Here is a 25,464-nt window from a genome sequence, read left to right as displayed (position 1 = left end):
CTAATAATATATAATTATTAAACTCTGAGTAGTTATGAAAGAATATTGCATTATGAACAGCTTGGAATTAGAAATAAAGTTGAACAATAAATTGTCCTAGTGAAACACAGTTAAGAAATGTTAGCCTTGTCAGGTAATCCAGACAAGAAACACAACAGGAGTAATAGCTCTGTCTTTATTGTAAGGTTTTATTAACAGAATCTTGCAAGACTGAAAGTATTTCTCCCTCCTTTCCTTTTACTCTCTGGAAAACTAGGGAGAGTCCCTTCTGAAACGTTTCTCATGCTCTCCTTCCTCCTGTGGACTGAAATACCTTTACACACTGGTTGTCCAGTCTGTGGCTCTCCCTCCTGTCTCCCAAGGTCAAAATATCTGAAAGTTCTGATGATTATGATGATCCTGCTGCTGCTGCTGATGCCAACATTTATTAAAATGTTAGATTTAGGACCAGGGAGATTTGGGTTCAAGCCCACTCTCAGCCATGAAATCTTACTGGACCAGTTGATTTATCTCAGACCAATTTATCCAACAGGACATCATTATCAGAAAAAAACTGATGAACCCTGAGTACCTAGAGGTAAATTGGGATTTAACTCCAATTAATGAATGAAAAAGGATAACCACCACTTCCAGCATCTTCTTTCCCACTAAATGATGTCAGCCCTGCATGGTAGACTAGATGGAGAAACAAATCCCAAGTGAGCCTAAAACTCCTTTTATTATGGTTGGCTATAGTAACAGAATCTTGCAAGTCTGAATGTGCTTCTCATTCTCCCTCTTTTATATTCATGTGAATTGGGAGGGTATATATCTAAGACACTTTTGGACCCCTCCCCCCTCATCTGGGCTTCTGCAAAGTTTACCCAAATTTAATAAATAAACAAACAAACAAACAGGTAAATAAACAAATAAATAATCTGTTTGTTGCCTTGGTAACAGATCCTTCTTCTTTCCATCAAAGTCATCCTCTTTACTCTCTACATATTACAGAAGATCCATTATATCTGACACTACAGCCAAACTGATTCCTCATGTGTGGATTTTTATGGCCGACCTTAGGGTCATTCAATGATCCTTCTTGCATTCTTTGAAGCCTGCTGAATGCACAATACAATCAGCACTGGCAATGGTACAAAGAAAAATGTGGTGGAAATGGCAATGTGTAAGGAAAAGAACAAACCCTGAAAAACAATCTGAGAGAATCAAAGAAGAAAAAGAAATAAATTCATAAATAGCAATTGTGGAACATACCACTAGCAGCTGTTGAGAATGCTATACCTGAATGGGACAGGGAGAATAAGTTTGCATTGACTAAGAACTGTAGTTTGGGTAATGTATATGTATGTGTGTACATATAGTTTCCTGCTACAATATTCTCTCCACTCAAACTCTCTCTCACACGCGCATGCTACCATTGCAACTGCCTTCTTAAAGTTCATGGTGTGAATATGCTTCTATAATAAAAAGTCTAAGCAGTAGATTTTCTTTACTGCTATCTGTCTGAAGAAATTCACACTCTATTAGACACCTTATAAATGATTACATATTCATCAAGATGCAATTATAGTTTTAGGTACTTTCCTTGCAGAGAAAGTCATTACAAAAGCTTAAGGTCTTGTCTTAATTGCCCTGCTGTATATTTCAGTTGCTCAAGTTAGGAAATAATTTTCATTTTTGACCTTTGTGTGACTGTTATCTTTAGCCCCTTGGAAGAGAACCAATTAGAGAAAAAAATGCTTACAAATGAGTTGCTGAGTGTTATTATAACTAATGAGGGCCAAATGCCTATAAGACGAAGTAGGATGGTAACAAGGCTCAGTGAGTAGGCATTTCAAAAGGAATCTCCAATTTCAAAACAACACCATTTCTTAGCTATACAGCAACATTATTGGCATAGCCGTAAGTCATGTTTATGTACAGTACAAATACAAAATCCATCAGAAACATATTATCCATATGATTGAATATTTTTCCATCTATTTTCTTATGTATATATTTAATTCAGTTTTGCCTTTAGAGCTCATTGACACATTGCGGAAAAGAAATGTGTTTCATTTATTAGGAAGAATTTATTGCACTTCCAAAATTGTTTTTATTTCTGATATTTCCAATACAAACTTTATTAATGCTCATACCTTTTTCCTGTCTTTATTGACTGCTGTATAAACTTCACCATACATTTAAGAACCTTCATGTCAGATACTTATAAGGCACACTTCAAGATGTCATCAAACTGTTAAGTTATCCTTTATTTCCCTCAATATATTTTGTAATATCCACAAAGGTTAAATAATAGTAGATGGTTATTAGGAGTGTCCAGATCAGCCAAGAACTGATTGAGCTTCAAGATTTGAAAGTAGCAAGATATGATTGCAAATTTTGATATTTGAAAAACTGAATTGATTCAGAGTATGATCTGAATTATTCAAAACAATAGATTAGTGCCTATATGTATGCATGAAAGCTGACTGTATCTTCACATTTATTTCAAGACACCTGATTCAATTCAATGTCTTGAACTTTTCAGTGATTTGAAGATTTGTTTTTGAGGAATAATTCAGCCAAATATAATCCTTGAATCAAAACTCCACACTGGGACAATTTCCCACAATATCTATAGTAAATAGATAATAAATTTTGGAGAAGGGAGGAGGAAAATGTCACCTCATAATCTCACTTCTGCATATGTTCCAAAATGATGAAGTAGTTTCAATTTCCTTCTCCATTTAACAGAAAAACACAAAGGGTGTATTTGCCAAGTCCTGATTACAGAGAGATCATTGGTTATCAGAATCACAAAATATTACCTTCATTAAGCCAATCAGAGTGGCAAAATCATGAATAAAAGAGTAGATCCTCCATCACTTATTCACATAAGGATTTAGTAGTAATTTGTGAATTAATTAACATAAATCACCATTCTAGGATTGTCTCGTGAGGGTGTATCAAATATGCCCTAATCCATGGCATTCTTTAAAAAATGGGTTGTTTTTGCACAAATTAGTTGATTAGATTAGAGTGGCATAAATTTAAATCAATCAGTCTACCTATTTACCTACTGATATTTCTAATAGTGAGCCTTTTCTCTTGACCCTATCTACTAACATATCTAACTATTTAGCTGTCTTTAAGGCCTCCCAACTAACTCAACCTTCTACTCTCAGCCAATCCCATCTCCTTGACTTTTTCCTTCATGTTTTCCCCCCGACTAAGATTTGCTATTTTCTGATTTAGCAGCATATCCAGTCCCGTGAAGCTATCAAAAAAGGTAAGTATGAACAGACAGATGTAAAAGCTAAAGAACCTGAATTAATTGTGTGATTGGATAGCTTCTGATGTCATCAGGGAGATGAGCTAGCTCTTCCTTAAAAGAGGACTACAGTTCAAAACTCCAACACTATATAGTAGTGGGGCTGCAGAGCCAGAACATCATAAAGCTCATTGTAGTTCGGTTTTTATGCAAAAATTATAATATCCCCCCTTTTAAAAAAAAAATGACAGAAAAGACAGAATATTTTGGGAATTTTAAGGAGGATGGCCACATTAATTTTGAAGGAAAAAAGCCATTATATGGATTTTTTGAAATGCTATAATAGAGATTTGCACATGTCATTTCCAGGCGCTATCTTCACGATTTCATAATTCGCTTAGAGGAAATACTATTAAGTTTTAAAGTAGAAAAGTTTTTAATTAGTTTACCGTACCTAATTAAAGGTCAAAGGGGAAAATAGCCAGCATCTCTGAGGGGGACCTGACAGTGAAAGATGCTGTTAAGAAAAGTAGTCAGAAACCCTACTGACTAAATTTTAGAGTTATCATTTAACAACACTGGTTTCCTTGACAGCCTTTAATGCTACAGCAGGTGCTTAATCTTACTTTAAGAATCATTCTTTTAATAGAAACAGTTCTGCTTGGCAGAAGGTTAGAATCTGGAGAAGGAGTCTTTAGACAGAACAGTCCCTGCAAAATTCTCTATAAGTCTTGAATGAAAAGAGTGGGTATAAAGAGTACTTTGGGGAAATGGTACAGACCACCAACAAGGAGAATAGTGTTGTCTTTCCTGAATTTCCAGGGTTTTATGATAAAAAATGGCTTGATAAATTTAATGGTTCTTAATCTATTTTCACATAACTCTTATCACTATAATACAGTATATACCATTCTATATCATACCTATCCTATGTATCTACATCCATGCTTGCATATGTTATATATCTAAGTCCTATATACTTGTATGATTGCCTGAGCTGTAACTAATTATTAAACCACCATTTCTCCACCTTGGAATTCTCCACCAGCTAAGGCTTCTGTTGCTGGCTGGTGTTCTGGAATTATCAGATCAGCATTGCTGGCTGCCATCCTGAACTACTGCCAGAATGTCGGCTTTGCAAAGTTCTTCACTCTGAGTTTGAGAGGTAGGAGGAGAAGATGCATTACCAGCTGCTGCCTGGCTGTAGGCTATCAGTATCTCTACTGGAGTGGAATAGCCACAGTGTACTCTTCTACTTTCAGTTCTTCCCCTACTGGTTTGCTGGCATTCCTACCCCCTCTCTTCATGGTCAGTCAACTGCTACACTGTACTTTATCCTGGCACCTGATCCCATTTTTGCCTGCAACTTCTTCCTCTCTTGTTTTTCCAAGCAATAAGAATGTTCTTCCAACCCACACTCAGATGCTAATAGTATCTTCCTTTTATAACTGGAGCCCAAGGTGTGGTGCAGTGATTTTGCTAACTCCTGCAAAATTCTCCTTCCACCATGGGTGCTCCTTCCACCATGGGTCCAAGACAATCACTCCCACCTGCAGTGCCCTGCAGACTCATGGTTTAGTAACATTACAAAGAAAATAATGTAAAAAAATTACATTCTTAACCTACTGATAGTTTCCTGTCTATTGTATTTTTATATACCCAATGCCCCTAATAACAAATGTTTATATTCATTCTAAAAGACTAGGGGGAAAAAATAACATATATAACATTTGGGTTTTTTAAGCAATTTCACTACGTGAATGAAATATGGTATGGAAGGAAAAGAATGAATTAATTTTATGGCTATCTTTCTTTGGCTTGTCCAAAAATCTGGGATGTTGCCAAAAACTGTCCTTCTGCTTCCACCTATTAGTTTCAGAGCACCTACGACTGTTACCAAATGGACGTCACTTCTGCAAAAAATACCTTCGCAGGTGTAGTCTGTTAACATGAACAGTGTAATTTGTGAGAACCTAACTTAACATTCTGAACTAAAAAACTGTAGGTATGATGATATGATATGATATGATATGATATGATATGATATGATATGATTGATATATGATATGATATGATATGATATGCTTTACTATGCTTTTATACTTTATCAGTATACAGTTCTGATATATAATTAGTACTGAGAAGTCACTTTCAAATTCAAAGGGTTTACAACAGAATGTTCTTCCAAAATATTAAAAAACAAATCAACATAATCATCCTCATAATGATATTGTCTTCACTGACTAGGCTTCATAAATTCTATTTCTCAATGTCTCCTCTATTATATGATATATTTTAAGTCAGGATAAGCAACCTGTGGTCTAGGCCACAGGAGATCTGCCAACATATTTTGAAGCTTCTGTAAACTGTGTTTTCAAATTGTGTCATTACTTAGCACGAAAGAAATTGGTGACCTAATTGGAACAGAAGAGAGAAGAAAGCAATTGAAATTTAATATACCTACTTAAAACAATCTGGTGAGGCCTTAATGCGTATCACTTATAATTCTCAAAAGCTAAAAGTTAACACACACAGACACACACACACAGTTGTTTGCCCCATTTTATGGCAATAAAAATAAATGTATCACAAGTTTCCATTATCCATAAAAAAGCCTCAGAAATATTTCTATTAAAAATCTTTCACAACCCCATGTGGAATATTCTGGACTAAGCCTAGTTACCATAATTTATATTCATTTCTAATAATTAAATGCAATTCCTGAAACAATGCAGGCAAAAACTGGGAAACTGTAAACTACAATTCTTTATTAATGATGACTGTAGAATAATACAGTTTATAAAACTAGCATTAATTACTGCATAGTTTAATAGACGTAAAGGGGGTCTTGCTTCCCATAAAATATGAAAATAAATTTGATATTTTAGAAATAGAGTGAATTGGTCTATTCTATTTCATATATGTGTGCTATGTACACTGGTTCTGTGCTTGCAGCAAATTGTATCAATATAGCAGCATACTACAGGTTTTGTGTCAATAACACTGACTGGCCGATCAATTATAATGTGCTATAATTAGAATGTTCATAAACATCCTATGGATGTGAGAGGAAAACTAAACTTCAAACATTTGTAACAAGCAGTCTTTTCAAAGAAAAATCCATAATAGTGGAGCTTCATAGAGTTCACCACTAGACTCAGTACAGTATTCTGGAGCATTACAAGGAAAGAACATGAATACTTGGCTTCTGCTGGAATAATGGAATCATATCTATTGTCTGCTGTCTATCTATCTGCCTATTATCTATCTATCTATCATCTCCTTGTATTTCTTCTAAGTGGTGAGGCCCCTTTCTTGACCCCATCCATTGGAATTCCCCTAAACATGTTTTGCAATAACCCAAATAGACCACTAGAAGTACAGATTTTAACGACAGGTTCCATATCATTGTTAATTTAAGAATTTCACATTTTTCATATAAAAATAATACAGCAAAAGAAAATGAGGATGAGAAAAAATATTGCATAATTTGTACATAGAGAAAAAGTTAATTGCAAAGAATGTAGTCAAAAGCAGCAAAGAATAGTTAGTGCAGAGGAAGTGCAGTGTGGTTTTGATGGAGATAAAATAAGTTGACGATGTGAGATGTCCCTTTGGTTTTTTAATGTATCTATGGAGAAATGAATAAAGAGTGCTGGCTGCGATGTTAGAGGTGTATTAGTTGGGGATGTGAAGATATGTGTACTTTTGTATGCAGATGATGCTCTTGTTGTCTAGGAACCCAAATGACCTGCAGCAAGTGCTAGTTTGTATAAATCAAAGGAGAGCATGGATAGGAAAATTAATTTATCAAACAGCAAGCTAGTTGTGCTTGACAAAGGAAGTGGCATGAGTGACTGCAAAAACTAGAGCAAGAAAATGAATGTAGGTAGTTGGTGGTATGTTTATTAAAGATGGGAAATAAATGGAGAGATATTAAGAAGTACAAATGCTAGCAGAAAGGAACTTGGTATAAAGGAAGGTGGTACTCTCTTGTGAGAAGAAATGAGAATGGGTATGTGAAACAGCAAAATTAAAGAAGCTGTTAAGGGTGAAAGTGAAAAAAGATTGCCAAAAATGAAGAAAGAGAAGAAAGCACAAGTAAAGGAATTTGCCAAGAAGAGGCAAAGCCAGGAAAGACAAAAATCTCAGGTACTTAACAAAGAGTTTCAGAAAGCTGTTAGAAAGGCAAGAAACAGTGTTATTTACACAACATATGTAAAGATATTTAAGATGGAAACAGACATGAACAATCAAAGAAAGTCTTTCAAAAGATCTCTGAACTCAGAAGGAAGTTGCAATCTCAAATTGGTATGCTAATGGATGCCAATGAACAGATAGTAACCAATTCAAAGGACATTAAACTAAGACGGAAGGAGTATATTGAAATAATGTACAGTAGAGATGTCAACATCCAAGATGCTTTTAAAACTGGAGGAAGAAATATCAGTAACTTGTGCTACGCTGATTACACTACCATGATACCTGAAAATGCAAAGGATCTGAAGCCTTAGTAAGAAACATCAAGGAGGGCAGTGAAATGGGACTAAATGGGACTAAAATTAAATATAAAGAAGACAAACGAATAACAACAGTTAGAACAACCAGCCTTAGAATTAACAATGAAGATACTAAAGTGGTGGTGGATAGCTTCTGCCTTTTAGGATCAACATCAGCAGTAAAGGAACAAGCACCCAAGAAATACAGCACAGATTGGCACTTGGTAGAGCAACCATGAAGGCCTTGGAAAAGATATACAAATGCCTTGATGTGTCCATACCTACAAAGATCATAATTGTGCTAGCCATAGTACTCCTTGTGACACTCTATGGAACTGAAAGCTGGATTTTGAAGAAACAGGATACGAAGAGTATGATGTTTTTGAATGTTCATGCTGGAGAATACTCCTGAGAATATTGTGGACAGCCAAGAAAACAAACCAATGGATCATTGAACAAATCAACCAAGCGTTCTCATTCAAGGGACAAATGACCAGGGTTAAGTTATCATACTTTGGACACATTATGCAAAGACCTCTCTGGAGGATGCTCTAATGTTGGGAAAGGTGGAAAGAAAAAGAAGAGCATGCCCAGCAGCAAGGTGGATGACTCAGTTACAGTGGTGATGAGTGCAACATTAGAAAACTTGAAAGACAAGGTAAGGGACAGATCATTGTGGAGAAAACCTATCTGTGTGGTTGCTAGGAGTCAACAATTACATGATGGCTCAAAATCAATCAAAACCTATAACAGCATATTTCTACCCACTTTGTTATTGGAAGTGACAATTGGGATGTAAAGAGAAACATTAAGGTAAGTGGAATGGGGTACAACTAAAAGTGTGGTAAAACAAAAAGAGATTGGGTCAAAAATGAATGGGTTAGGGTGCACTATCTAATTATTATCTCAAGAAGTTAAATATCAGCTTTTATATTTGACAGAAGTTTTGTAAGCCAATAACTGATGCTCTGTACAATGTCTTAATGCATGGCTGATGGATTCATTCTGAAGTCAACCAGATCATTAATTTATGATCATTTAAGCAGGTCAGAATAGCTATTAAATAAGTGTGTATCTTGCTAATGCTGTCCTAATTTGCAAGGCAGTTGATAATTTCTGAAATGATTCTATCAACTATGAGTATATAATTGGGCCACTTAGACCTCAGGCTGGGAATCAGAAGAATTTCATTAAGAAAGAAACCTTGTCTTGCATTTCTCTTCTCTTCTCTTCTCTTCTCTTCTCTTCTCTTCTCTTCTCTTCTCTTCTCTTCTCTTCTCTTCTCTTCTCTTCTCTTCTCTTCTCTTCTCTTCTCTCCTCTCCTCTCCTCTCCTCTCCTCTCCTCTCCTCTCCTCTCCTCTCCTCTCCTCTCCTCTCCTCTCCTCTCCTCTCCTCTCTTCTTTTTTCTTTTCATTAAGAAAATTAGTTCCTTATTTTTAATAGTATCAGTTGGGATACAATGGAGTACAGTGGAGTATCATTTGAAGCGCACTGCCATATACAAATGTCAAATTTTTTGTATAGGTCATGTATATTTGTGTGTCCAATGAGTATGTATCTACAGTACAATATCTGCCTAAATATGTACAGCTTTTGCATTCAGATACTACATATTTTTATATAATTTATCTGCAGGTTATCGCAGATATTATTTTGCATACAAAAATACTAGCATTCTTGAGATAAAAATTGGTTGAAAGGTTTGCATGCTTAACATCACACTTTTGCAGGCACTCTCAAAATTAAGAAGTCGTATCCAGCATTTCTGTATCTTCTGACTAATTTCATTATTAGAATAAATTGCTAGCTGAGCTACTGGCAATTCTATGTTGTATATTTGTTACCAGATTGTAGTACTCCAAACAACATCTTGAGAATTGAGTGTTTCATTTCGGCCACTAAAAATATCATTTGTTCCCAAGAATGCTCAAGAAGGATACATTAGCTGTGATAGCTGTAATTCAGATACAGAAAAAAACAGGTTTTATTCCCATCAGATCTTTGTAATCTATCAGTTTGTAATACTTCCAAGGTATTAACAGAAATATTTCTAATCAATACTGAAGAAATATTCATTTTTACACATTGATCTTTCCCAATAACTCATTGAGATTTTTATCTAATTTTAATCTGAAATAAATAGTTTGATATATTTACACGTACAAATGAAAAATTCTATGAAATAATCATTTCACTGGTAGTTTCATTGATAAATGAGAGCCACTTTGGTTAATGGTTAAAGTGCTTGCCTAGAAATCAGAAGACTATGAGTTCTAGTCCTCCCTCAGGTATGGAAGCCAGCTGGGTGACTAGACTTCAGAATGAATCCATTACAGCCACTTTGTATGAGGTGGGCAGCTATATAAATACGATAAATAAATAAATAAATAAATAAATAAATAAATAAGGCATGCCTTAAGACATTGTGCAGAGCATCAGTTTTTGGTTTACAAAACTTCTGTAAAAGTCCTTCTCTCAACCCAACCCACCTCACAGAGTGGTTGTTGAGGAAAAAATAAGAGGTGGAAGTATTATGTATGCTGCCTTACAAACAAAGATACAATAAATAATAACAATAATAATGTTTTTCTTGAAATGCTTATTCTTAGATATTTAAAAGGATTCAAAAACCAGTAAACTACCCTTTTTATGAATTTCCATAGGTACTGTATATTAGAACCCATAAGAAATATATGACTTACTCTAATTAACTGAATAAATTAAATATAATTATCAAAATGCTATACTATATTGGTAAATTCTGGTGCAGAACATTCATAATTACCTATAATACATCAGCTGTTAATAACAGTTGGTGTTCAACTCCTGTGGCTCTTTTAGCTTTATTTTTAAGACCATCATATTTTAATGCAAGTAATCTAAAAACTACATTTGGGCAGAACTTGCTCCAAAAATTTCCACTATATCTTTTTCTTGTCCAGCAAGACCACCACTGCCAATTTCAATTTTCTGAATGGATATATAAAAATCAATTAGTAATCTAACACTATCTAACTATAATGGTTGTCACTCTTTCGTAAAACAAGGTAGACAACCTATTCTTGTCTGAGGTCTACATATTAGGTCACTGTCAAAATTTTGGCATTGGCATTTAACAAGAGATTCATTGTTAGAAGACTCACTAAAGTTAAGCTTCATCAAAGGAAATTGGAAAACATCCTACTATAGATAGGCAAAATACTATATTGATTATTTTGCCTCTGTATTGCAGGACATTTTCCAATTTCCTTTGATGTCATGTACCACTCAATCGGCTAGCCATCAGGATTTTCCTGTTTTCATAGATTTAATAATAGCTATTATTTACTGAAGACATAGATTTGCAGCTAAATAAATTGCATTTCATATATAATCTTCAGAAGAAAGACATTATTTAAAAAATGGATCATTTTCATCATTTGATTAATTTCTTCATCAATGACTTTTGGATCTTTATTACAAAATTGAATGTAAAAATAAATTCTGATTTATCAAATTAATTAATTTATAAACATTATTTAACAAATTACTTTAAGCATTCTTGGTAGTAGAAATAATTTTTAAAGAACTTGCTATTGTTTTGTTATCATTTTTCTTCTCATTCCCAGTATCTTTGCTTCATATGATATCAAGAACATAGAGGAAATTAAATTCCAGTTTTATAAACATAAAAGTTTACATATTTCTGATGAAGGCTATCTTGCATTTGTACTCAAAAGTTCAATATTTTCCAAAATTACTGTATTTCTTTAGATTTTTTGTTTTTCTTTTTTCATCAAACATATGGAATAATGCAACCACAATAATAACACAACCACAGATATATGCCTTAAAGTAACACAACCACAATTGTATGTTTAAAAACATCCCAAACAACCATTGAATGTCTATTTATACAACAAGGTTCTTTTAGAAAAATCTATAAAAAGAAGAGCCTTTAATAATGAAGTATTTAAATGTCATCATTAAAAAACAGGATGACATTTTCTTTTAATAAATGATAATATTACTGGGTCATGATAAGATATTGCAATAGATGTTTTATTCATATTACATTTATGTATTGTTTAAATATGGATAATGATACTAAAAATAATGAACTAAGGAAGAAGTCTGATATAGAATTTTTTAAATTGTTTATTTGTGCTGTGAGAGATTTAAAAATCACATTTTTCCCATCAAATTATGGTTGTAGATCATACTTACCTTATACCTAAAATAAAAATATATTCAAAATACCTATATAAAAATCTGGATCCTCCTTAGTTGAGCCATATTGATTGATAGATATAATATGGTTATTGGAACATTTTCTCACCACTAAATAAATCACTTATTTTTCATTATTACAAATGTGGAAGATTTGTTAATCAGAACTACTACATTCCTAGCAGATTCTGAACTTCCACTTATATATACTTGACCAACACATCTTCACATCTTCTATACAAGATAGATTTCTTATGTGAAATAAGAGTTTCTTATATATTAAAAAAAAAAAAGTTGTAAATTGCCCAATTCACTAAGTATCTGTCTCCTCTTAGAAGAATATTAATACTAAGAATACTAAGCCTTTTACATTCCATCAGATGACAAATAAAAAACATAAATGAAAAAAATGCATGTAAACAGTCAGTATTTTCATATCAAAGGAAAAAAAATGAGACAAACTTGTTTAAAAACTGAAAAGATATGAAAAGATAAGAAAAATGCATATAATAGGAAAACATGAAGGGTCATTTTATCATGCTTGATGGACTTATAAAAAAGCTTTAAAAAATAGGGTTCAAACACATATAGCAATACAAAGAAATTTAAAGATTAATATTCAACTGAAACCAGAACTTTTTTGCTGTGAGTAATGGACAGACAACTAGAAAAGACTTATGGAAGATGGTTTTTGTAGATGGTAACTGCAGCAAGATTATATACCCAAAGATGGAAAGACTCTGAAATACCACAGTGGAGGAATGGTTGGTGAAGATGACTGAATTTGTATAGAGATGGCAAACTCGACTTGCTTGGTTAGGAAAAAGATAATAACTGTATTTGTTAGTGACTGGAAACCCTTTATGCACTTTTTGCTGAAAATGGGGGAAAAAATGAACTTGTGATGTATGGATTTGATGATTAGAAAGGATAGAATATGGAAAGAAGGGAGCCACAATGTAACCTTACAGAGTGAGGATAAAATATAAAATGCATTTGCTGTAAAGAAGATTGGAAGCTCCTTTTTTCTTTTCTTTTCTGCCCCTTTTCTTTTACATCTTTATTATTTATTTATCTCTCTTCTTTTTCTTTAAATTTGTATTGTTTTTATTCTGGAAAAAAATTCTTCAATAAAAATTAATTTAAACAAATGCATGTAATAAATCTACTTCTGCTGCTAGTACTACTACATTTGTACAGTATGTGGTGTGTGCACTAAGAAGCACAGGGAATATGCATATCAGGGAATGATATGTTCTACTCTGGGTTACATGGCCAGGTGAGAATAGAGAGGGGGACTTAGAACGGAGCAGTCATCAACTTTCTGAGAGGCTGCCCAACCGCATTGTTTTTGTTTGTTTGTGTTTCTGGAATGATTTTCTCCACAACTTACAGCCAATTATGGATAAAATGGAAACTGGGATGAGTGGGGGGGAATTCTATTATCACTAGGACTTCTAAATGAGACATACTGAAAATCCATTACAGGAATCCTCCAAAACATCTACCTCTGAAAAATGTGGGGAAAAAAAATTAAATATTTTAAAAGATGGGTACTTTTTTCCTTCAGATGATCCCATATCAATAAACTTCTCTGCAGATGCTGAATCAAAACATTTCAAACTACAGGTAGTCCTTGCTTACCAACTGCTCATTCAGCAACTGTTTGAAGTTATGATGGTGCTGAAAAAGAAGATTTATGACTGGTCCTTAAACTTGCAGCCGACAGCATCCTGCGGTCACATGATCATCATCTGCAACCTTCCCTGCCAGCTTCCGACAAGCAAAGTCAATGGGGAAGCCAGCTGTAAAATCACAAGTTGTGGTCATGTGACATTGTGCTTAATGACCCGTGGTGATTTGCTTAATGCCCACAGCTGGAAGTGATGCCATAAGTTGGGTGCAGTCATGTGATGTTTCAATTTATGACCATGTCATTTAGTGATGGAGTTGACAGTCCCAATTGTGGTCAGTAAGTGAGGACCATCCCTTACTGACCGACTTAGAATCATGGAGTAAACAGACAAATATGTAAAATAACCAAACCTTAATCCATATTTATGTAGCTCTCAAACAAATTTTACTGAATGTTATTTATTTATTTATTTATTACATTCAATTTATTGTCTGCCCATCTCCCCCCAATGGGGAACTCTGGGCAGCTCACAAAGTACATATCCACAATTACATATCCACAATTACAATTCTACAATTAATTACGTTATGTGACCGGCAGGGGTCGCTAGGGGGTCATCCGGGCTTTTGAATAGCCTTTGTTTCAACATCAGTGAAACACTGTTTATTAGAATGTTACACTGAGTAATTCCTGCCTCATGTGAAATCACTAAGGATATTAATTTTACCATTTTCAGATCCAAACTATCAAAGTTTTACCTCAACTCCAAAGGCAAATGACTCAAATAATTTCTAAGGTTTTTTAGCTGTGTACATTCAGTTGCCCTAAAAGACTGGAAAAGAGATAAACAAATCCATGTTATTTTCTCTCTCTGTTACTTTCTATTGTGAGTCAGAATAAACCCAATAAAAGCTAAAATTTTCACTGTTACCTGTTTTGTTCAAGAAGCTGCTCTTCCTCCAAAGAAGACTGGAGTGATTCCTGTTTTCTCTGTCTCCTCAATTTTGGGTCCTTAATTAATAAAATGAGAGATACCGCAAAGTATTAATTAAGATGAAGAAAAACAGAAATGTGTTCAGCTTACCAACTGAGCAATAAAGAAGTCAAAAGTTAGTTGATGACACTCTTCAACTTGGGAGACAACCAAGAACATTCTGCTCATAGCCATGAAGTGGCCCTCATATGGGGAAAGGGAGATGTGGTGGGAGGATGTCTGATGAAGGACATTCTCAGTAGCAGCTCCTGTATTACAGAACATCTTGCCCCCTGTGGTGAGGATGCCCCCTATTCCCATTATTTGTCTGTAGGTTAGAAAAACTTGGCATCACCAAAAGGTCTTTGGGAACTGACTGTAGTGCGATAGGCATATCTGTCTCTATTTCTCTATACCTCTATACCTCTATGACTATATCTTCATCTTTGTGTCTCTCTATCTCTATATGGACATTTTTCAGGATTCAGGACTGGCTAAAGTACTGAGATGGCACTGATCATGCTTGTGGATGACCTCTGGCAGGCTAAGGATATTCATCCATTCTGGCCCTCCTTGTTCTGTCAGTGGCCCTTGATTGATCATGGAATCCTTTCGGCCTCACTTAGGAGATTGTGGGAATCCACAATCTACTTTATCTCTTGTCTTCCCTTTTTTCTATTCCCTCAACCTTGCCATGCGTAACATTTTTTTTTCCCTAGTTCATCATCTGTTGGCATCACAATTCTGCACCGCATATTTTTCTCCCCAGATCTTAAAAACAAAAGACTCTTTGAACAGATAGCCACATTTGTTCCTCCCGTTTGTGGGAGGCCATGACTTTTTTGGAAAGGAAGTTTTCTAGTACAGCATCTTCTGACTAGTACTTATACATTTACATTTTTATCCCCTGGGTTGTATATCCCCATTTGAGTAAAGGACGTAAACAAGTTAGAGTTCTCAGTGTGTTTCAGTATGCCAGATGCTCTTTTTGTAACAGCACAGCATTAGGTATGTCTCTGACTAATGCAGACTGATTCAAATTAACTTTCCCAAAAATGCTGAAATAAAAAGGATCTGTTGTGTTGCAGTTGTGAGCATTTGTGCTGAATAAGAAAACATATGTATAGGGGCAATATTACAATGGTTGTAATTGGTTTCTCAATAAGAAATGAAATTAGAAATCCCAGTTCTGTCATTATTTTAGTTTGTATGCATGTAAGTGGAATGTTTTATATACTCCCATGAAGGGCAGAACAAGAGAGACGCCTGCTGGTACATATTCTATACAGAATTGCACAGGGTTTGTCCTTTAATATTGCATATGGATTTACTATTCATTGTTATTTATGATAACAGTGTTCCTCCCCTCCCCTCCCATCACTGTTCTGTTCAAATCTTAAAATACAACCATGCCAGCAGGAAAAAGTTCATGAACTAATTTAACAATCTGAGTGAGAAAGGAAATAAAAGGGAGGGAGAAACTGGAGAAAAGATGAAGTGTATTGGTTCTTAGCCCAAATCATGAAAGAAAGGGAGGAGAAACGGCAATCAATCAATCAATATTTGAGTACCATAAACTGCCCCTAAATGCAGCATTACAGTGAACATGATACCTAGCCACTGAAATTATCATATGCATTGCAATCATGGCTGCAGATAATAAGCCTTTAATTGCATTAAGAAGCAAAACAAAAACAATAAAATTGGATACATCCATTTAATTGTGAAATCTCCAACATTTCAGGACTCCATGAAAATAATAAAATGAGTTTTGAAAGAATCAGAATACATACAAATGGCTAGTAGTAAAAATACTTCAAATTCAGAAAAAGAGGCTTTAATGAACATTTGATGTGGGAAAATACATATTCTGAGCATTGGTATATCTACTGTACATCCTTTCTCAACTTTGTTTCCTCCCCTGAATATTAGTGTTCTCTGTATCTGTTCAATACAGGCTACACACTTTACTGTAGTTTCTAACACTAACTTGTTTTTGTTTGTTAGTTTGTTGTTCCACAATTGGCTGCGCCTAAAAAGGCAAAACTAAAGAGGTGCTACATTTCTTAGACGTTGATAGCCTTTAGCTCTATTTGCAAGAAAAATTAATAACTTTTTTCAAGCAAATTCAATTCACATTGGATAAACAATGAAAGGTAATATCTCCTTGAGTTGAGCTTTGAATCCTGATGACTTCCTGGATGTGGCCACATCATTTTCTTGGCAATAATATGAAAATGATTTGCTAGTACTTTCCTCTGGGTAGTTCTCAACTTCTCATCCTGGGAATTCCATCCAAGTACTGCATAGGGCCCACCCTGCTTATCTTTCTAAGATCAGCCACAGTCCACAAAAGTGCTGTCTTAAAACTTACTAAATAAGCCATTCTTTTCAACTATATTCACATTTCATATTTCTATAAGCAAAGTAAAGTGGATCCTTTATGTTAATAAAGGAAATGATTTTGAAACTTAAAAGGATTTTTTAAAAAATGCATATAATTCTATTTTCCCAAAAATTACATGTTGTTTCCATTCCTTCCACATTTTAAAAATGTTACATCTCTATCCATTTGACCCAAGAAGAGCATAGAAAAGTACTGAGGCAGTTCCAGTTCATTTAGCAACATATGTCTAGATATTGTTGAACTACAAATCCCCCTCCCTCTCCTTCCTTTATTAAATTTGTACCCACCACAGTCAGAAGACTTTCAGCAATCCACAGTACAATCATAAAAATATACAGTAAAATACCTACAGTATAGAGTTTAAAATTATTAATAATAATTAAATGGCAATAAAATCTGATCTGCAACCCAAGTCAGTAACACCTCTCAACTTGCAAAGCTTCTCCAAACTAATTCAGTTTTTTTAAGCTTATGGAAGGTCAGAACATGGGGCCAATCAAATCTCCAAGGGGAGACCATTCCATAAGACAGTTACATTCATTACATCCAAAGGAAGAGGACAAGGCAGTTAAATTTGCTTTAATTTTATTCAGGAACTAAATAGCTTCTTCCAAACCTATTTAACTTCAGAAGTCTGTTTACCCACAGTACAGAATGCTAGGAAAGCATTTTTGAGAGAACTGTTTATCTCTCTGATGTCAAATAGAGAGAAAGCTATGCGCAAACATATTGCTGAATGATCTGAAACAATTAGAATCAAGGCATAAACTTAACCCAGTTTTTTACTTAGAATAAAAGATAAAAACAATTTGTAATCAAGTGGATTTAATGGAAGTAAATGAGACCTACAGTATAAGAATATGAATTTTATTAAACAGAAATATTTTGAAAAAAGCAGTAATTCAGATAAACTGCTGGCTTATAAATTGCTCAAGAAACAGGATGAAAAAATTGTGACCTCTACTTGGGATCAAACCAGGCAAAAAAGGAGATGATGGAATAATTTGTTCATTATTATTCTATATTATGTAATAAACAGACATCTGACCTGGAAAATAGTAATATTTTATTCTGATATTCTTTAATATTACTTGTAAAATTTACAGGTAAATTAGAAGATCTTAATCAAGTTGTAACTGAAGATGAGACTAAAGAAGCATTTTTTAAAAAAGCTGCAACTAAATAAATCTCCAGAACTTGATGGTATTTCAGCAATATACTAAAAGACTTTTCAAGAGATTTTGGTGAAGCAGTAATTCAAGTAGTGAATGAGATTCAGGAACATGAAGAATCTCCTTTGTCATGGAAAGACACTTTCATCTTTTTGATTTACAAAGAAGGAAATTATCTAACTCACTCAGAGTTCATATAGACCTATTTCTTTATCGAATGTAGATTACAAACTCTTTATGGCAATGCTTGGAAAGAGAATAAATGACTTTTTACCTGAAGTGATACATTGTGACCAGATTCTGAAGAGACACATGAAAGACAACATCAGTTATATTTTGAATCTGTTGATAAGATAAGTCAGAAAAGTAAAGAAGTGTCTATGATTTTTCCTGATGCAGAGAAAGCCTTTGACAACTCATAATGATGTTTCATGCTTGCAGTTTGCAAAAGATGAACTATGCTCTAATTTTTTCATACATAGCATTTACAAAGAACAAGAAGCCAAGTTACTAGTAAATGGTTCTCCATCACAACACTGCACTATTCTGAAGGGGACAAGACAAAACAGAGTTGCTTCTTTCCCTTCTTTATTCTTAGTGGTGTTAGATTCACTGGCAATTAAAATAGATCAAGAAAATAATATTTCAGGAGTAAAATTAGCAATTCGGGAACATTATTTGAAATTGTATGCTGGTAATGTTATATTCACAAATTACCCAGCCAAAGGATTCTTTAGAAAAGCAATACCTACATATAATAATGGGAGTCAACACTACTACAAAAAAAGGTCAAATATTTGAGAAAACGTAATAAACATCTATTTAGTTGGAGAAATATAACATTAGACATTATAAAATGGAGAATATTATTATTCTGGTTAGGAAGTATTGCAATCACCTACAAAGACTTACCATGTTAGTTGCGTAATGGGGATTACAGAGTAGGTTTTATCTCCTTATGACCTGGCCACCTCTAAGGAAGGAGCAAGACTTCCTGATAGTCTGCATAAATATATCTAAATTAATATAAATAAAAACAAATATGGGATTTTGTGCTAAGGATTTAGTACTAGGATTTAGTACTAAGACAGCTTTGGTCATGCTTGTAGATGACTGTGGCAGTGCTGAAGCAGAGGGGGTGCATCCATCCTTGTGCTCCTTGTTCTTTCAGCAGTTTTCAATATCCTCAAGCCAGCTCCGTGGGCTGGAGATTGGGGTTTGGGCCACGCAGATCTGGGGATATCCGTATTTGACCTTCGATGGGGTGGCACTTCCCCATTCAAGGGTAGTGTGCAATCTGGGGGTCTTAATGAACTCAATGAGGAGCTGGTGGCTATAGCTTCATCTGATACACTAATTGTGCCCTTTCCTAGATCTGGGGGCCCTTTGATAGTCACTCATGTCCTGGTCACTTCACAGCTTGATTACTGCAATGCACTCTACATGGGACTGCCCTAAAAACCACTCAGATGCTTCAGCTTGTTCAGAATGGGGTGCCATGGGCAGTGATGGGTATACCTTGGTATATCCATGTAATACTTCTGTTTTGCAAGCTGCAGTGGTTGCCAGTTTGCTTCCAGGTGCAATTCAAGGTGCCGGTCATTATGTATAAAGCACTGCATGGCAGAGGGCCTGATCGGGCAGGGCTGTCTTCAGTAGGTTCTGCCTGGCTGATCTGATCTGGGAGGGTTGGTGTGTTCTGGGTTCCTTCTATAATGACCCCATAAGCATGCCTTCTCTGTAGCAATGCCCATCTTCTGGAATGAAGTTCCCCAAGATCCCCCACTCTGGTGCTGTTCTGAAGGGCCTTCAAGACCCAGCTCTTCACCCAGGCTTTTGGTGAGGGTAGGTGAAGCCCTCTTCGGAGTGTGTGGGTTCATTTGTTTTTCATTACTATCTGGCTTTTTGTCACCCTTGCACTCTTTTATTCTTAATTTTTGTCTGTTATTGTACTTCTTTCTTGTTTTTAATGTTTTTACTTGTGAATGCCCAGAATTGTTGGGAGTTGGGCAGCATATACATTTATGTATTAACTGCATTCCAAGTTTAGGTCTCTTTTTACATAAAACCTTAATATTTCAGTTTTATAGGATTTCTTAAATTAGAATGGAGTTCTACTAGCATGGACAGAATTTATCATAGTTTAGTTTTTATTGTATGATACATACTGTGCTGACTTCTGTTGCTGATATTTATATTCTGTTTAAAATTTAACACCTGTTTTTGGATTTTTTAAATAAAAAAATACAGTCATTTACAATCAGTTAATGAAATACTAAAAAACTTTGATTCCTATGACACTTGTAAATCCCTTTGACTTTTTTCTTTTTCCTTTTCCATATATATATATGGATTATATATATATATATATATATATATATATATATATATATAATTTTGAATAAAAATATATTCAAATAAGTTCCCCTTAATTCACAATTTTATGCCAACTATAATAATTTATATCATTTACTTATAACTGCTGAGAAGAAGATCGGAAGCCACTTTATATCTTTCTTTATATCTTTTTCTCTTCTTTCTGTTTTTCTTCAACTTTTTTCCCTGCACTTTCAGCTTTTTCTTTTCTTTTTCTTCCATTCTCTTCTTTTTCATTCTATTTTAGTTTGTATTAATTTTTTATTGTTGTTAAAACTTTCAATAACAATTATATAAAAATGATTTATATCATTTGCATAATGAAACCATTATGGAACTAGAGCAGATTATATCATTGCCTCAATTTCCATCATTCATTATGTACGTTGATGTAATTTATATAATAATATTATGCAAATGACGTAAATTGCCACAATGAAGTTCTTTCATCTTTAATGGACTTTGTGAGTAACAGACACCCCCTTCTCCCAAAACAGCCTGTTAAAAAGAGGTTTCACTGTACTCCTGAATGCCACTCTTAACAGTAAAAAAGCATGTGAAGTTGTTTTCTATGCCCCCCCCCATCACAACTGGAGGCCACTCCAGAAACAATAACACACACAATAGTCATATACTCCTGAAGAATGAATTGTACAGTCATCCTATTATCTAACCCAAAAATATTTATGAGAAATCTTCCAGTTATATGAAATTAACACATCCCTGTTTCCGTTTTGTTATTGCTTTCCTTTTTCTTGTAGGCATAACAATGTTTAATGCATTAAGATTTATGATTCTGGCAAATCTCAGGAGACAGTGCTCATCTAATTCTAAATTATTCAATTTTCTTACCTTCTGATTTGCCTCATTATAGTAAGTCCCACTGACATTAATAGGACTCCCTCCTAAAGCAATGTTTTAAGGTCTAGGATTTAGGTAGCAGAAGATTCAATAATATAATTGACTTCTATGTTATGTTTGTCATGTTTCGTAAGTATGGGAAGAGATCAGACAGGAATATTTTATGCATTTCTATAGAGAATAAGAAATCAACTTTCCTTTTCCTGTTCCACACAACAAACTTGACCAAAACACTTGATCTGTATAACAGTGCCCAGTTTTAAAGAAAATACATCATTTTGTGTTGTTTTTAAGGACATTTTGTGTTGTTTTGTGTTCTTTTTAAGAACATTTGCAGTAAACCTCCAGTTGTACAAATGACAGTAGTGAAATCTGTTAAAGTTGAATATCAATTAAATCAGAATGGGATTTTTTCCTGTGTATTTTATCCAGGCAAACTCATGCAAATGGGATGTTATGAATGCACAAAACCATGTAATATGGTAAAGGGACAGATTTTGTCCACTGCATTTGAAATTTGCTAAAACAATGTCCATTGAACCAGGGTTTATTATAACTACATAGCATGATAGTCAAGCATTATCTTTTGAAATGATTCTATAGAAATACCAGGTTATTATTATTTTTAATCAGCTGGCATCTTCTGATAAAAACCACACAGTTTGGGATTTCAAGGATATTTTTTAAATGTTAAGAGCTCCTCTATAGTGACCATATAGAAATAATCATAAGTTGTTGTTGTTGTTGCTGTTTTTCCCAATAATAGTACAGAAGTGTTTGCATCGCTTTCTTCTGGGATATGGTTTGAATTCCCAGTCTAGCCTAGGACCTGGTACAGTGGCCCCAACAACGTGGCAATTGTCACTCCCAAATTCTGTAACAGAACAACTAAACTTTGGCAAAATAGTTCAGATATCGTCTGTGTTCTTGAACAAACAACATATTTATACCTTGCTTTTTAACCAAGACTGGTTGATTCCTAAAATGACTCACACTCATAATCTAGGAAAAAAGCACAAAACATTAAAGATCATAATGGTGCTGTAGATAATGGTGTACATTAAAATTTAACTTAAATTCACATAACTTAATCTCTTCCCTAGTGTAAGAAGGTCCTGTAAATGGACTCAAGAACCTGCATGATAGACTTCCTAGACCTACACTGTAAAAAAATCAAAAGATCACTAGCTGCCAGCAAGAATTTAGAACTTTCTGTATCTTTTTGTTACCACATCTCATGGCTGTCTGGATTTTTGCAGCCTATACAAAAATAGTCCAAGGCTAGGGCCCCAATAGCCCCAGTAGCCATTGCAGAAGAGTGGCAGGGGATGTCATGGCCCAGGACTCAGACTTTGACTCTGAAGAAGCTGCTCCAGCTGAACCAGTGGAATGTCAGCCTCAGGAGACACCAAGCCAGGAATCACCTGGGGCTGATCGAACACAAGCACCATCAGAACAGCTGGATCAGTCAGATGATGATGTGCTGCTTCCAAGCTTCAGACTTGATGAGTGGAGTGGAGAGCAGAGCATGGAAATGCTGAATGAGGCTCATCATCAAGCAAGGGAGTGCTTGACTTAACTGAAAACAGCTGGCTGCAGCTTTATTTAAGACCCCTGTTTCCTTGTTGGAAACAACCATCTGATCTTCTGTGTTTTGTAGCCTCATGTTTGTGTGAAAACCATGAACTTTGACCCTTGGAGCAGCTGACAAATCTTGCTTGGCTCCTTGAACTTTGGACTGGACTTAGACTATTCTTCTGCACGTTCCTTTGGAAAGTGAAATATGCTCAGGCAAGCCTACTCAGGACTTGGTGAGTAGAGCAGAGCAAAGACACTCAATGAGGTTCCTTGCTATGCAAGAGAGTAACTATCTTCATTGAAGGTAGCTGTCTGCAGCCTGATTTAAGAGGCAATCCTGACCCATGTTACACCAATAGAAACAACTTTCTGATCTCTGAACTAAGCTAGCTTTTGTCTCAGCAGCAGCAGAAGTTAAGGTTTGGGAGGCCCTGGTGGCTTTCCCAACATTTGTAGTTGGCTGGTTTCTTCCTTCTCTTGCTCTCTCCTCCTTCCTTGTTGTCAAAGAAAGAAGGGAGTCAAAACAAGTTTACTGGATCTGAATGATCAATAGATGGGAACAAGACCTATAGCCTTGATATGGTCTGCTTAAGAGAAAGGAGAGGGACATGAGTGCAGGAGCCTGAGCAAGTGAGGGGGAGGATATGTTGTGGTGACTAAAAATGGGTGAGTGGGGGCTTATTTTAGGCTCAGGCCCCTGCTTTGTGGTAGTAGTGGGGAAGAATTGGCCATGACACACTCCTTGGCCCTTTCTCCTGGTATCCCTGAATTGTTGCTATGGGCTTAGGACCTTCGATCTCTCATCATTAGGGGGCCCATTACTACCTAGACTCTGGTGTTGCATGGACCTCTTCATGTAAACAGAGATTTTGCTGAGGGATCCAGTAGAAATTATTTATATATATGCATGCACAAAGTCTTTGGAGGATGGGAATGTTTTAGGGGGAGGTGCTGGAAATAACCCTCGTGAGACATGGCCCTGAATGAAAGCTAGTTTACTCAGGTGTAATGTGTAGCAGTTATAGACAAAGCCAGGATTAGCTTGGTGTGGTTTCTTACAGTGTTTTATAGGGGTCTCCCCTTGATCTGTAGCAACCCTGGGTTCCGCCCCTGCCCTTGTCCCGGGTCACCCCTCTGCTTGTTGTGATCTCCCTCCCCTCTCCTTAATGGCAGATTCAGTCAGGTTTCATTGTCCTCATGATCGTCATCTTTTGTCTGCGTTGTCGGTGTGGTTGTGGGGCTTTTCTCAGGTGGATGAAATGGGGTGTCTTAAGTCATGTTCCAACTGGTCGCTGATTGCTTCCAGATCACTATGTTCCTGAAGCATTGAAATCAATGTTGCCCGGGGCATCTGGGGAGCCGCCTGCACTACAATGTTGCCAGTTTCAATTCACTCTGGGCCATGAGTTAATTGCTGCCACCTGCTGGCAATTAGCTTGCGGTTTGCCTTGTTTCCCTTCCCTGCCCGCCTATGCCTGAGGCGGTGAAATTGACTAGCAGTGGTGGAACTGAACAGTGGCGCTGGCTGTACTAGGCTGAATCTGACACTGCCCTCATGCCAATGGGCTTTGCAAAGTGTCCCTTTCAAATGCTGTACGCAACTCCACTGGGAAACTTCCAGGGAAAATGGAACCAAATATACTTTAAAAAAAAATGTCTCTTCTATGGTGAATTTGCAATTGTATTTCAGCCTTTAAAAGGTATAGAAGAAAATTCCATGTGAGATCTTGGTTCTGCTACTGAGTGGTCCAATTATTTAAAAGAATACCATCTCTAAACCAGGAATCATCTAGAAAAGAAGAAAGTAACCCTTTGAAATAGCAGTGAATAATATCAAATTACTTACTCCTGACATTTATCCAACTTATTTGTATACATAAGGTTATTTAAATTTTCCTTCAGCGCTCTTTATACTGTTGCAGTAAAAGTGAAGTTCAGTATTTTGAAATTCTCACCCATTCAACTACATTAGAGAGATTTGCAGTGAACAACTTTCCAGATGGTCTGGTCTTCTGTGGATGGTAGGATTTGTATATTGTTCTTATTCACCACCACACATTGGTCCAGATTCTCATTTATCTCATTATTACTAATCATCACATCAGTTCTAGATCCCCTGGTTAGCTGAAAAATCCTTTTTGTTTTCCTTTGGCTTGTTACATGCTTTCATCTTTCATCATCCCTTCTAATCCCTAGATTTAGGATTATTTTCCTTAATGTATATTCCTTAGCTGCCAATAAATATTGCAGTCTAGCATTTCTTCTGCTGACCTTTTGTTCTTGAAGTACCTGAAAATGTACTTATTAATTACATTTTCATGTGCAATCTTCCCTTTTTTCATTCTTTACCTTGGTTTCTCATTTGTACACTATATTTAATTATCTTATCTGATTAGTTCTTCTCTTTTCATTCTTCTCTTGCATTTTTTCTGATGTGAGTTCTTATTTTTTAATTTTTTATGTGGAAGAAGCCAATCTGTATTAACCTCCTTTTCTTGATGCA

At 35.4% G+C, this 25,464-nt stretch overlaps 1 protein-coding gene and 1 long non-coding RNA gene across 10 annotated transcripts in view; one reads left to right on the top strand and one right to left on the bottom strand.

The window, feature by feature from the left end:
• LOC148216419 (uncharacterized) overlaps positions 1 to 25,464 on the top strand; it is an 81,306-nt gene that overhangs the window by 19,981 nt on the left and 35,861 nt on the right. The window lies entirely within an intron of this gene.
• The window catches only part of LOC112542233 (uncharacterized), a 377,107-nt gene that overhangs the window by 320,321 nt on the left and 31,322 nt on the right, over positions 1 to 25,464 (bottom strand). For all 8 annotated transcript variants that reach the window (XR_015795364.1, XR_015795361.1, XR_015795362.1 and 5 more), the window contains one exon: positions 14,526 to 14,605. Coding sequence is in view for 2 of the 8 variants with exons in the window: in XM_088136461.1 (XP_087992587.1) it covers positions 14,526 to 14,605 (80 nt within the window). In the remaining 6 variants the exon portion in view is untranslated. The remainder of the gene's footprint in view (positions 1 to 14,525; positions 14,606 to 25,464) is intronic.

The sequence above is a fragment of the Python bivittatus genome, unplaced genomic scaffold (assembly GCF_059951505.1).
Source record: "Python bivittatus isolate LINGU-HERP-01145 unplaced genomic scaffold, Pbiv_v1 ctg000060_np1212, whole genome shotgun sequence".
NCBI classification, from domain to species: Eukaryota; Metazoa; Chordata; class Lepidosauria; order Squamata; family Pythonidae; genus Python; species Python bivittatus.
The sequence above is the reverse complement of the archived record's forward strand: the minus strand, read 5'-3'. Positions and strand labels throughout refer to the sequence as shown.